Genomic DNA, 15591 nt, shown 5'->3' on the forward strand with positions numbered 1-15591 from the left:
TGTGTTTTGTACTTGCAAAACAGACTCACAGGGTTTTCTTTATAATGTAACTCATTTATATTTCGATATAAATTTAAAAGCCTGCTCATGGCATCTCCTCAGTGACTTTGAACAGGTTCTCAGAAAGCTCCAGGGTAAGGACCCTCATCTCAACTCAGTAACACTAGGACAGAGCCTTATTCTTCCCATTTTTTTGCCTTTGGAATAAGCTTCCCATACACTTGCAATTGTGATCACCCTTGGCTATCTACAACATTTTTACATGGAAAACTAAATATCAGAGGTCTAGGTTCAGTTGTCTTTAAGTGAATTTTGAAAAAAAAATCCCAGCACTTCATATTAGCTAGCTTGCTAAGTCACAGTTTAAACAACAGAAAGAAGAATAGGCCTCATGGTGCACTAGCTAAGAAAATTATACTATACAGCTAGATCAATCATTTAATGTTTTCTGAGCAATGTAACAATCCATAGAATATTGTATTTATAATAACAGACAATTACAAAACTTTTACCTGTGTAATGTTTAGGTATCTCAATGCATGTTCTTTTAACTCATTAAAAGATCATTAAGTTGATAATATCACTGTTCAAATATCAAAGGAACAGTGTATCTGACTCATTTATCTGACAGAATTCCTCAGACAGACCTTCTGCCAGTGATCAGAAGCCTGACTCTTATCTATCTCTGGCTCTGGCATCTGTCCTCCAAGACCCTGAGAGGGCTTAGTAGTTACAATGACTACACACACACACTCACTGTCTTTTCCATAGACAGAGATTTCCCAGAAATAATTCAGCTTTGAACTATGTTTGGTGGTCAAGAAACAACCAGGGATAGGACTTAGTGCTATGGTCTAAGTTAACAAGGTGGGGATCAGTCTGGTTGGCCTTGATGATGTCTCAGGTCTTTTTCATCAGTTTTTACAAAAGGACAAGGAGACAGCTTGCTTCAGTACTCTAAAAGACAGACTGATGTAGGGTTCTGTGTAACAGTAAGAGACATTACAAATATAAACAACGATGAGCCAATTAATTCCCAAACCAGCTTTTATGGTTGTGAGTTACTGTGACTCTTTGCCTCAGGGGAGTGGATGTGTTTATAAACAGATCAGCTAACCCAAAAAGAAGGGCTTTGAACTCAGTTTATAGGTGTTAGGTTCTCAAGACAAGAGGCGAGTAAACACTGAAACTGGAAAATGAATGCATGGCAAAAAACAAGAGGGGCTTGTTTCCACTCAGAGAGGAGAGCACAAATCTACCTCAGATGTGTGTGAGAGGCACAGCCTGAGGGGCAAACAGAAAGAGGGATAACTTCATGGGAGTCATCAGGCTGTGAGGAGGCTGAAGCACTGAGTGGGTAGCAAGCACCACTGCAGCCCAGACACAGGTGTCTGGGGAAGGAGAAGCAAGGATAAAGAGGAACCCTCCTCTTTTTCAGTTTCCTTCTGTGTGTTGGTGTCCTTGCCCACATTAAGCTGTTGTACTATGGCAGAATGAAGCGCGCAGGCCCCCGGGATCAGAGACAGGCCCTTTGATTTCTCCAGACATGGGGGTCTTCCATGAAGGCTAAAGCTGTAAATACATTTGGTTTCTTCTGGGACTGGGCAGTCCAAATGCTTCTAAATAAATCATGACATGCAATACATTATTTGCAATAGACTTTTGTTATTGCTGGAATATGAGTTTATTGCAGTGCTTTAGACGGAGGGCTTAAATTTGCCCAAGTTCTGCCACAGGTATCCAGTGCAGTATCTCTGGATTCCTTTGAAGACATAGAGTCCTGAATGTTACTCTGATGTGGGATAGTATTCTGTCCAAGAAACAGGGATTCCACTTGCTTTTGTTTTTCTTTAAAAGAATTCTTTAAAATCAAGATTAATAATAATAAATGTCAGTTGAGATAACATATTCTGAGATCATCAACAAAGATTCTTAGTAAAAAAATACCATTTAACATCATTTTTTTAAGAATCAGGGCACCAACCTTTTCAGTCAGTACTCCTTTTCCTAAGTTCATGGCAAGTAAGTTTTCTAAGGCTCAAGTGAGACTCAGGGTTGTTGCTCATGTAAGTGTAATACAGAAAAATGACATAGTGTATATTCATTTTAAAGGATATTACTTCTACAACTCTAAAGCTGTTGGTCCTAATGTCTCATCAGATTTACAGCTTCAAATATTCAGCTGATGATTTGCTACACTGCAGTTAATTATTGTCTTGAATGAAGGATACCCTCATTTGGCTTTACCTACAGCACTGATTTGCAATATATTCATCAATTTTGGACTCAGCCATGTTCTATTAGCAGGAATTTTAATGTCTTTAATCAGCCAAAATACAGAAATAATACCTTCCTTCTAGTCTAAATGAATACAAATTGGGCATGCACATGATTTTGCTTGTTTATTTTCCAAAAAGCAATTGGAAAGTTAGTGATACCATTACACTTTCCTGCTTGAACTACATATTTTCCCCGCTATGCTGTTAACTACTTTATTGATATAGACATACATTTGTTCTAAGATGAACTGTAGAGGTTTATTACATGTAAGTGGGAACACAGACATTATTTTTCACAGTACTCTTGATATAGAATTTAAAACAAACTTTCTAAAACCAAATTATAACCAGACAGCACAGCACTTAGGCAATAGCCATATCCATGCAGTGCATACTTTATTCACTCACTCACTTTAGGTTAAAATATGTGCTATGCACCTGTGTGGAAATAATATGCCATCAATGTAAAAAAATGCTAAAATCTTTCTGAAAGTTTGCCTTTTCTTAGAAAAAGTATTTACATTAAAATGAAATTATGCTATAAATCCAAAGAATATGTTTTTGGAGTAGAAGGCTGCAGCATTGCCAATTTGAACTGATAAAATTTTAGCGTCCTCCAAATATCACTCATACTTGTTTCTTTTTATTTCTGAGACCAAATCCCTCCTTACGTTACATTTAATATTTTCTTGGTTTTCTGTCAATGTCAGTAAAAATTGGGAGAAATTTTGCAAGACTAGTCACAGAACTTAAATGCCTGAAAGAGAGAAGAACCTAAATGATGTGTTCTTTTATTCTGGATTAGAAATAAAATAATGCACAGCAGCATTTAAGATACAATGACAGGGAGGGAAAAAATTATACCAACAGCAGAAGGTTTGGAACACAGATTCTTGCATTAAGACTTTATACAGAAGCTTTTTACAAGCTCCTAAATTATACAGGAGTGACAGGAGTAAGGTGTCTTAATGCATCCAATGTATTTACAAAAAACAGAGTTTGGTAAAAGCCTTAATATGGGACTAGATATATATAAAAAGTCTTTATGAAAATTCCACTTTTAGCATTAAAAAAATCCAAGCAGAATGTGAAAATTAAGATAAGAGCAACCAGAGTTATTATGGTTGTACTGAAAAATATATATCAGCCCCCCCCCACACAGAGTACTAGAAGACAAAATTAAACCCCTTAATTCTGAACACAGCCCGCAAAACCTTCAAGAGTCTTTTTGCATAGAATTACTAGTGCTAAACAGAAATGCTTTTTAAACTCTTTGAAACAGCAGAATCATTGAATTAAAAATGTAGATGCTTTGGCTTTCTTGTATTTTAAAAAATGGTATTTTTGCATAAAATATTGTATATGTAATTTTTTTTAAACAAAACTTTCAGAACATATTTATAAAGTACACTGAAAGCATTGTCATTCTGAATTCCCATTATATATGAGAAAATGAAGTAACAATGAAATCTGTCATTCATCAAAAGCATGAGTTTTCAGAAATTTCATCAAGAACAGACTCCCAAAGCTCAGGTATATTCCTGTTCCAGATATCAGCGAAATAATTTCAGTGAGAGTGATCAAATGAATATCATCTTCACTTAAAAACTGTGCCAGATGCACTCATTTGCCCATACCTTTAAGGAATTCATCATATCACAAAAGTTTACAGAACTTTGATAATTATGGAGAGATACAAATAAAACCACTTCACTGAAACAAACCAGATCTGATTAAAAATCTTGTATATTCCTTCAAGATAAGCTGTTGCTGCAGCCAAAAGAATTACATCCTAATATTCTAAAATGACTCCTTTTTTTGTATACCTTACTAGTATTAGTATGAAAAGTGCATTCTCTTATAAGAGATGGTACTGTATGATGAATCTGATGATTTCAAGAAGACATTATAGTTCTTTTTTAAAAACATTTATGCACATTTGTGGTTCAGCATATATGTATGCAAGAGTCAGTCTGGCAGTAAAAGCAAGATTTTTCAAAGGACTCAAATGATGGCTCATTATATTTTCACTGAATTTCAAAGCAAGTTTCTATTTATTTCAGTAGAAGTGGGACTAGCTCAGTGCTTTAGAAAATAATACCTAGGATTAATACATCCATGTTTTAAATGCTGGCTTTCACAGGATACTGCTCGACTTGAAACTTTTCCCTTTAGGTCATCTATTGAAATAACTATCTGACTCTATTTGTAATTTTAAATTTGTAATGCTCATGACATTATAGCACTTAACTGCAAAAATGGTTTGCTTAGTAGAGCACCCATTGGAAAGATTATCTTTTCAGAAACTTTCAGCACCACTGAGATTAGGCATTAAACCACTATTCAGATATTAGGATTACATGTACATGTGAGATGAAGTGAATTTTACTACACAGGGAATTGTGTTCCTGTAGGAAGACTGAGGGGAACTTGTAGGTTCAGCTATTCCTTGGCAAGACAGATAATGCAGTGGTGGATGCCTGCCCTTGTCCATGGCATTCTCTCTGTAATATGAACCTATGGCTAAAGTAAATCTGACAGAAGAAAAGACTTGCTACCCTCTTTGCTGAACAGGCAGACAAGGCTTAAATTGGTTGTAGGAAAAGGCAGTGAGAAAAATGGATGCAGGAGGAAGAAAATCTAAGGGCAGCCGCTTAGAAACGGTTATCTTCTAGCAGGGAAAATTCAAATTGTGTTCTTTAGCCTTCACTTACGTCAGAAAGAGATTGTGCTTCCACATCTCTGTGTCTGAGCAATGGCTTAATTATTTTGCAGCAACTCATTTTTCCATGAAGAAAAGCAAGAATCAATAGTGACTTCAATGTTAAAAGTTTCCTACATGTAGATTGTCCCAAGTATATTTTCATAAACCTGAAGCAGATTCTCAGTGACAATCAGAGCAATCAAGCTGACACTGCTTGTTTTAGTAGAACCAATAGTCCACTATTGGCTTACTTCAGCAAAGACAATGACTTCATTCTGATGCAGTTTCTTATTACATTATAGTAAACATTTTTCTTCTCTGGCAATCTATAAGTTCTGGAATTCCACAGTTGAAAAGTGAATTTAATCAGAAATATCATCAAGAGACATTCCTGAGTACCCAATTCAGTTGAGAATCAATGATGCTTTGACTGGGATTTTGTTCTTCTGCCTGATTCTTATGAATCATGGGTGGAGAATAATAGGGAATACAAAATTAAAAACACAAAATACAGTATCAAGATTCCAAGGTAATATTACTCTATATATTTGAAATTCCAAGATAGTAAATTCTTGACAGATTTAAAAGAATTACAGAATGGATTGGGTTGGAAAGTTTCCAAATGGGCCCACCCACCATGGGCAGGGACACTCCACTACACCAGGTTCGTCAGATCCCCGTCCAAGCTGGCCTTGGACTCCCTCAGGGATGGAGAACCCACAGCATGTCTGGACAGCCTGTTCAGTGCCTCACCACCTCCCTGTACAGAATTTATTCCTAATGTAATCTAAAACTGCACTCTTTCGATTTAAAACCATTCCCATTTCTATCCTGCTCTTGAAAAAGTCCCTCACCAGCTCTCTCATGATTTCTTCCTTATTCAAGTCTATAAGATCCTCTGGAAAGTAGTAACAAAACTAGATTCCCATGATGTATTTTTTATCTAAAAATTTAGATTTATAAATAAATATATGTAATATATGTAATATAAAATTCTTTCAATTTTTTTCTCTCAATACAAATAAATGCAATTTAAAGAATATCTTCTATTTTCAGAAATAATGGTCAACATCTTCTATTTATCATGTCTAAAATACTGAGTACAGAAACAAGTTTGAGTTCAATAGCCTTGTATATTGGTACATTCTCTCCCTGCTTTAAAAAATTCTAATAAATGCATTGCTTGATTTTCATCTGCTGTTATAGTTTAATAGTTTAATTATCAATAGCTTAATGAATAGTTTAATTATTAATAATTATTGAAAATGTATTTACTATTAATCTGTATGGTTCTCAGAACCTTTCTTTGTGTTAGAGTGGTGCGGTTTTTGTCTCAGTGTGAAAATTAATCTAACACCATTTCTAAAGGTGACCAGTTAAACTGGAATTGTAATTGTAATAAGCTTTCTGTGCATAATGAAAACAATTTAAAACTTACTTGTGTAATTAAACTGCGTGCTTCCCGAAACAAACTGGTGAGTATCTTTTAATGACACTATAAATCTAACCTAATCTAAATGCTATTTAATATCTCACCTGAATATAAGGAGAGTATTTGCTTAAATGTTTGTCTCAGAAATTAGTTCTGAAATTAGCATATGGCAGCATTTCCATTCTTTAAGGAATGGAAAAGCTACATATAACTCTGTTTCATATATGCCTTGCAATCATCACATAATAATAATAATCACACAATAATAATAATAATAAAGCATTGGCAGCTGTATTTAATATTTTTGCAATTCAATACATTATTTGTAGCTCACAAGGCTTACAATGTGATCAACCAATCATGGTCACCATTCAACCTCTCAGGTCACCATGAAGAATTAATACAATCATAAATGTCAAATCGAGGATCATAGAAATGACAATTACTTCCTATTAAGATTGTTTAATTTTTGCTAGGTTTTGTTTATTTAAGTGGACTTCTTTTGGCTCAGTCTCTGAGGGCGGTTTACACTACTATTTCTGCAGCACCATGTAATTCCCAAAGATGCCCAGAAACAATGAGTGTGTTTTGATGGCAGTTACTGAGACAGCCAAAGTTCTGAGCATCTCACGACTCAGGTAGTTGGAAGAGTTAAGTAAGCTGTGATAGATGAGTGGAAAGACAATTAATCTCTGACCAAGTTCCAGTGGGGACACAGTATCTAAAATCTATTCTGATTACATCTAACTTGAGTTGTATTAAGATCAATTCAAAATGCCACTAAAGAATGACTAAAAAACACATTTTGTATAATGCTGCAGGAAGGAAACAGGAATTGAACTTCTTGTAGGCTGTCTAGATATGAATATCACAAACCTTTGTTTCCTCTAAATCCAAAATCTTCAACTCAACTTGTACCATTCACGCTAAAAAAAACGGCTTCATGCAGCTTGGCTTCCATACACTGAGAATGCAAGGAATCCATAACCCTGACCAGCACACATCACTAGTTATATTCTTAGGGACTTGTTGAACACTCAACTTTAAGCAAATATAAAGGCATGTTGCTAAAAAATTCATTGAAGTTCAGTTAAAAAAAATTAGAAGCCATTTGAATTTCTATGTAAGGGATTTTCTCCATCAGGCTCCTAATTTTGAAATCATGAGGAATTTATAGTTATCTCCAGTGGACAAAGAATAAATGCCTAACTAAATTAATTTTGGCTCTTTCTTGAGATGGAGTTATTTACCCATTAATTTGGTGAAAATGTGAAGTCTTAAAATGTCAGTGCAATTTTGTGCAGTTCTTTCTTTTTGATCTTTCATCATTATGTGGTTTTACTTACCATAGAAGCAAGTATGTGATTTAAAATATAAACACTGCTTTTCATGTTATGAACCAATTATTGCTCATGACTGGTTGGTAAGTAGCATGTAGGCATACAGTCACTATTACACTGTTATTTTATAGAATATAGTCAACTGAATGCTTTTAAAGGGAAATTATGAGAAAAAACACTGGTTTCCTTCAAAGGTTATTGAGATGAGTTGGAAAGAACTTAATCACTTCTGTGTGTCTTTAATTATAGTGAACACTTTCAGAAAATTTTAAATAAAGATATGCATCTAAAATTAAGTAACAGTCTAAAGCAAACAGCAAGCAGTTGTTGTAATGAAGAGGTTGCACAGATTATATCCTGAGCTGCAAAGGAAGGATGAGAGAGAAGTATTACACAGACAAGTTTTATAAAGAAAGCTTTAAACCCATAAATCTTTACTAAAAAAACAAGAAGTGAAAATCAAAACCTGTCAACAGGATTCTGAAAGTATTTGTACAATGAACAATATACATTTCATGGAAAGAAACTTCATTTTCTCAGATGAAAATATTATGACTATATTAGAATTTAGATCAAACTGATGAACTAGCAAAATCTATGACAAGGTATTACAAAGAAATTAAAAAGACGGATAGAAAAGAGGATATAAAAAGTACCCAGGACCAGACACTTAATGAAAAATAGTCCATCAACTAAAAAGGCAAATACATATAAAGTTGAGGAAAGGTGATTGAGTTAACTACTTCCTCGAAACAGTTACTTGATTTTTTGGTTGATTGGTTGGTTTTAATCATCAATAACATGATTGCAGATTCCTTACGTATTTCATTCAGATCAGCCTGAAGAACACACAGTGTAAAGGGGGAAATGTTAGAGTGGAACAGGATGATGGTGAACTAGGCATTGTGTAAGGTATGGCACCCTCATCTTTTTTAAGCGTGGTAGACTCAAATTCACAGAGGAAAACACTGACTAGCTGGAATAACTAATATGTAAAAGCAACTAATTGTTGCTTACAAAACAAAACAAATTTATCAATTGCACTTATCTATTATTTCACTTTTAGGAAATTTCATCATGGTGTTTTAGCAGCACAATATTTGTAGAGAGAAAATTAAAAGTTTAATGTGGGAATCCTATAGAAACAAAGCTCCAGGTCTGCATGCACAATTATTACAAGTAATGTTTTTGCTTTATTCAGAAATAGACATAATTTGTTTGAGAGCAATTCTGCGTCACAATGATTCTGAGTCATATATGCAGCATCAAGAATATTACTATAGAGAATGGTTTGGGGTTAACTCCTAGGAAAATAAAGATGTTAAAAATGCATACAAAAACATAAAACATGTATAGAATATGGGATTTATGTTAACTGATTTTAAAAGAGGGAAAACACAGGATAATTGCATCATACATTTACACTTATTATAAAATGGTTTTGGATTTCCAGTAGTGTTTAGTGAAATAATTTGCAACATTCATTTATCTTCATTTGTTTACTTTGTTTGCTTGCTTTGTTTACTTTGATTTTATTTGTAATATATATTCTTCATATGAGGACCCTGTATCATTCCAGGAACATGAATTTTACCACTAACATTTCTCTATACATTCATAGTACCAACTTGAAAAAAAAAAATAATTTATTTCAAAGGTTTATTTCTCTGTCAATGTCAGTCACTGAATCATGGAACAAAATGGAAAGAAGTTAACTAGAAGTACTTACCTTTAAGCATAGAAAATAATGAGGCAGCAAAACTTCTTGATTATTGATATTGAATGGAATCCAGCCTATTTTAATTCTTGGGATAACTCACATTAAACATTTTTTTTTTGCTCAAGCAACACAAATGGTTTCAATACAGTAGGTTATTCAGCTGTATGAGGATTGGAAAGAACTTGCAGCAATCTTCATCGCAGATGGAAATAGGAAGGGAAAACTTTCTTTTGCGTTAGAATTGCTAGTGAGGAGAGTATGAAACCATATCTTATCACTATACCAACTGCAGGTACTTTAGGGACACTGTAGTAGATGATTTTCCCACTGCACCATTTTTTTCAGTCTTCTGAGAATCTTTAATTGGTAAAGCAGATTACCCTCCTGTGTCCTCTTCCAGCCATCAAAGTTTACATGTACAAGGTTTCAAGATGAAAAAACTGTTGGTCCACTTTTTCTACAGCTGACCATAAAATATATTATTGCCACTGTTTCCTCTGTCCACTACCAGACACTATTCCAATATTCTCCTCCATTCTCCTGCTGAACAGAACTGATCCAAATCATCCCTTTGAATGTTTTTGCATTAATTTAATAATCATATCAAATACTCAGATGAGTCCATATAATTTCCTTTGGAAAAAATAATCTGAGGCAAGGAAGAATACTGATTGAGAAATTTAACAAAAGACAACATTGAAAAAATGTGGAATAATATCCTATGCTACTGACAGGATCAACCTGAAGGGTCAAAGAATTAATAAGCACTCTGGATAATGTGCTAGTCTCTTATTTTTGATGATTTTCTACACCATAAAAAAAAAAAAAAAAAAAAAAAAAAAAAAAAAAAAAAAAAAAAAAAAAAAAAAAAAAAAAACCCAGAAGAAAAATTACCTAATTTGAGCATCATTTATTCATCTTGCACTATTTAGGATGTTCCAGGTGAGACAAACATTCTTTCTGGGATTTGAGGAAGATGATTTAACTTCAAGATATTTTTGAGGGGATTTCATTGCCTATTTTCCACTATTGCAATGCTGAATTTCATTACCAGTCTCATGGAAATACTTTTTAACAGCACTTTTTTTCTCTTTCAATTGCCTTTCTGCCTTACTTCTACTGCATTTTTATTACCCCATCTATCCAACTTACGCCATCAGCAACTGCAATAGTTTTTCTAGGAAAAAACCACATATATTTCTAGTACATGGATTCAACATCTGTTTGTTTGTTATCATTGTCGGCAAATAGATTAATTTCACCAGGGTCACTGAATTTCAGTGGTTTCTTGTTTCTTGGTAAACTTTTTGTAAACAATTGCAGCTTGAAATGGGGCTTTAAGATAGGTGAAAGGGGAACAGTGTTGTGAAGGGTGTTTCTTCCTGCTTTATTGCATTCTTTCTGTCATCTACTGCTACTACCATTTTCAAAGGAAATGTAAAAAAAAATCACATAACACGGGCAGATAAAATTCAAAAGGACCACTGCATCTTAGCTTTTCTTTTCATAAACTGTATAAGGACAGAATCTTCTCAGAAATACACCTCTTACAGAAACACCAAATACAATGGGGATGTATAAGATAAGGTTAACAAAAACTCATAGGCAAGATCCTGACTACACTCGACAGTAAACAGGACCAAGCCCATTTAAATAAGAATGGCTGAAATGGCACAAGGCAATCCAAGAGCTGCCATGAATCTTGCCCAGTCATTTATGAATAAAAAATAAATTTCAAAATTCTCCAACAGAAAGAGCTTTACAGAATGACATACCAGTGACAGGCTTGAATTTTCTGGATACTGGAATACCAATTCTTTCTGTAAGACCTGAAATTTTCAATGTAATATTAAATTGCACCTCATTCATGCCTCTCTTGACATCATTCTGAAAAGAAAGGCACTCACAACAGCATTTATGCTTTGAAGGAAGAAAGAAAATAATGCAGTCAAAAGACTTTTGACTGCTGGAGAATGATCACAGTACTCTGAACTCTATTGACATAGTAGTTTACAGTAAAATTGGATGTATCCAACCATGTGAGAGAAAAGTAAGACATAGGAAAACACATATGAAGACTTGAGCACTGTAATTAGGATTTTATTTGAATGACTTTCCTGGAGGTTTCAGATAGGTTAAACCACAGCTGCAGGAAATTTAATGTCTTTTGTGTGAAATGAGTCTAGATGGATGTTTGACTCAAATGGCAAAATATCATTCTACAAGCAAAGAATCATTCCTCAATTTTAATGATGTAAAGGAAAAGCAAGTTTTGAGATTTAACAATAAATATTCAGAAATTTAATCAGATAAAAAGCCAGCTAATCTCCAGCTTGTTATACTTAATTATATGTTATCTGGCTTTTATATGGGTAATAAATACAAGGATTGAATGGTTTGTCAAACAGTTGTATCATAATTTCTTGAAGAGTTCATGTGAGAAATTACTTTATGCATGCTCAATATGCATTATTAATCCCTCCCTGATGCCCAAGAAGTTTTCAGAAAAAATCAGTTTTTTCCTGAAGAACTGCATTCATTCTAAGTTCAGGATTAGGAACTGTAACAAAAACTTGTTGTTCCTTCATCAGTCTAAATAGAAGGGTTCTAAGTAAATACCTTGTTAGGACCCAGAAACCTGTTTAGAATTGTAGAGATTTGGAAATTCAGACAGACTCCTGCTCCTTGCAAGTTGTGTTAATACAATGCTGTGATCCAGTGTTCTCAGCATTTCAAATGTCTTTAGGAGGTCCACAGGGCACTGCAAACCTGAGCATACCAAATCAACTTTGCATTTGTGTTAAACCATGTAAATATACTTTTAATTGGAGAAGTCCGGTAGTCTCAATGCATATACTCCCATAACATTCGTCTAGTTCACTTGAGAGTATGGGTCTAGATCTACTAGCCAGCAGAAAGCAATCATCTGCTGTTTAATTTTGAGAATTCAAGGCTATTACAAACTTTTCACTTTTATACTGTCATCAAACTCTTCCAGTGTTAACAAGGACAATCTCAATTCACAATTAACAATGTAAGAGCAAAATATTTCTTCTGTGAATACAGAATCATTATGGAAAACATAATGTATTTACCTTATGTGAGAGGAAGATATGCTTTTTGTAAGAAAACGTTCAAGTTGGATTAAATAAACTCCTGAGGCTTTTCCAGGGGTAAAATGTATTAATTTTAGTTTTTAATAATCAAGGTAAACTTATAAATGACAACTTTCAATTTTCCATCTGTTAAAGCATGCTCATTGACTGTAATAACACACGACAGAAAAATATTGATGTGATGATGAAGCTTTCAGAAGTCTTCGGTGTATTAAAGGTACTCAGATCCTTTGTCATGGATATAAATTGAATGCAATTATTAAACATACAAAGAATTTAAATTCTTGTTATACTTGTTCTACAGATTATATGATTTAAATTGTTCACTACTTACCCCTGTTCTTTGAACTTCCAAGAAAATTGCTCTTTGAAATGATTTCTCCCACACTGCCAATTCACTGCCCAACTCTACATTGAAATAATGGCTCTTGCCATGTCCAACCATAACACTGAAACAATACGGCCTCTGGTCTTCAAGATCAAAGTCCTGGTGAATACCTAAATACAAGTTTGCTTGTAGCCAGCAATCATCAGCAAGCCAGAGCTGAAAGACATGTTTCAGTATGTGATTTTTCATCTGGCAAAACCAAACAATTGAAGCAACACTGTCTTCTGTAAGTGATGAGTACTTGGATATAATCTGGCACTATGTCAACAATTATGTTGAAGAAATGTTCTAGGAGTTAAGTAATTATGTCAAAGACAGCTTCTTTCTTTGCTTCTTATCTGCTTTATCCCCTATTTTTTAATCCAAGCTAGTACTGCACTTCCAAAATACAGTCAAAATTACCAAAGTAATACATATATAATTTGTGTTTGTACAGATATATTGTTTACAGTGAAAAAAGAAGGAAATCCCTGAATGTTTCAATACATTCCAGGAGCTGTGTGCCAGCTCTACAGGACACTATAATTACTCCATTCTGCTTGGGTTCCAAGATGTTAAACCCCAAGGAATGCAGTAATTTATCAAGCACCTCTGGGCTAATTCTGAAAATGACAACATGAGCATGGCATCTGACAGCTGTCAATGCTGTTTTGTAACTACAAGGAGACTGAAGCAAGATCCTACCATCAACTTCAAGATAAAGAAGAGAAACTTTACATTAAACCTTCATAATAAAAATATATACCTGCAATAGAATGTTTTGTAAATGTAAACAAATTAATACAAGAAACTTTCCTAATATTTCAAGACTTCATTGACTAACATAAATATAGAGGAAAAGAAAACTAAATTAAAAGGCTACTACTTATAAATCTAAGTACTTTCATAGCCTGAAAACTCGAATTACACATATTTTTATTTTTCTGTTTATCAGATTGAATCCTTCCCTGAGCCCATTTTTCTCTGATATCATGGAGTAGAAAAGACTGAAATCCCCAAATTAATTAGCAACGGTTCATGGGACATTTTGGGAGCAGCACATATTGCCACCAGGGTACACAGCACTGTGTAGTTAAAATTGGCCCTGCAGCTACCTGAGGAGAGAATAGGTAGCTTACTTTGCACTGTTATAAAGGAAGTTGAACAAAATTCCTGCATATAGTCAGGTGTTTAGCAGCCATGGAGTGACAGGTATTACATCTGCTTCATGACTCAGTGCTGCATATCCCAGCTTGTAGACTACTATATTAGCAATTTTTAAATTTTGTATGTAAAAATATCAGGCAATAAAGGAAAATAAACTATTTTTAAGACAAGTGACTTTTAAAAATGTACAGTATTACAGTAAGAGTGTGAATTATGAGGCAAGCTAGAAGAATAAACACATGCAATGCAAGACATAACATTTCAAATCATCTGGTTGTTACCACCAAATGACCAGAAATATGCAAGGGCATATTATATATATGAATTTTAATTCATGCGTTTGTGTATTTATATGTATGTATACATACACCCAAATCTAAAATGTATCAAACATTCTGTTTTAAATTTTAAGTTCCATATTGGATTCTTATTTTCCATGTTTATCTCTTGTATCATAATAAACATAGATGAGAAGCTTACAATTAGGTGTGTAACAAGAGCACATCTTAAAATCCATTTTTCATGAGAAGGTACAATAACACACTCTCCCATATTTTTGCACTAATTTTAACCTGCTTCTGAAACATCCTTAAGAACACCCTCCCCAAATGGCAGCTTTTACAACATAAATCTGTCATATGTAATGCAGAAACTTTAATCTCTTACAATTTTTTTCTCTTTGCTTCATTGTCATTTATACCAAAGAATCAACAGATAAGAGGTTAAGGAGCTCAATTTGAGCTTTTGCACTTTAGCTTATGTATTCATGAAGATTAGCAATTAAGAATTCATTTATTAAAATGTCAAGAACATTAAAGAATTGAATCTTGGGAACTTTATTTCCTCACTTCTTTTTCCTAGCAAAAAAGTACTGTGGAAGTTGCTCTAAGGACAGACTATCCTTGAAATTACCATAATATTCCAGGAAGAACTGAGTTTTAGCTGTAACACTTAAAGGAGAAAACCAAAACCAAAACACAAGTGACAAGGTAGCGCTAAACCACTTCCTTCCCATCTCCTGAATAACTGTTGCATCAGAGAAAAACCCCAACAAATAAAAACCCCCTACAACACAAAAAAAAAACCAAAACAAACAACAAAAAAAACCCAAAAAAACCAAAAAAAACCAAAAAAAAAACCACCAAAAAAAACCCCAAACAAACAAACAAACAAAACAAAACAAAACAAAACCCAAAAAAAAAAAAAAAAACCCCACAAAAAAAAACAAAAAAAAAAAAAAAAACCACCAAAAAAAAACCCAAAACCACACCAAAAAAAACCACCTGCACATACCAAACCAAAACCCCACCAATGCCAAACCAAAAACCTTAAGCACTTCTCCTTCAGTGCAGGACCTCCTTCAGTGCAGGACCTGTTACAGATAACAGCAATAACCTGCCTTTTCCACGACATCAGTGCATGGTCAAAGGAGAAACAGCAGAGAAGGGCGGCAGCTGGTGAGAACT

At 34.1% G+C, this 15591-nt stretch overlaps 1 protein-coding gene across 1 annotated transcript in view; it reads right to left on the reverse strand.

Annotated features, from left to right (window-relative positions):
- SNTG2 (syntrophin gamma 2) overlaps positions 1–15591 on the reverse strand; it is a 241352-nt gene that overhangs the window by 15272 nt on the left and 210489 nt on the right. Inside the window, exon 14 of the mRNA XM_063389285.1 lies at positions 12926–13135. Within this exon, the coding sequence (XP_063245355.1) occupies positions 12926–13135 (210 nt within the window). The remainder of the gene's footprint in view (positions 1–12925; positions 13136–15591) is intronic.

The sequence above is a fragment of the Prinia subflava genome, chromosome 2, assembly GCF_021018805.1.
Source record: "Prinia subflava isolate CZ2003 ecotype Zambia chromosome 2, Cam_Psub_1.2, whole genome shotgun sequence".
NCBI lineage: Eukaryota > Metazoa > Chordata > Aves > Passeriformes > Cisticolidae > Prinia > Prinia subflava.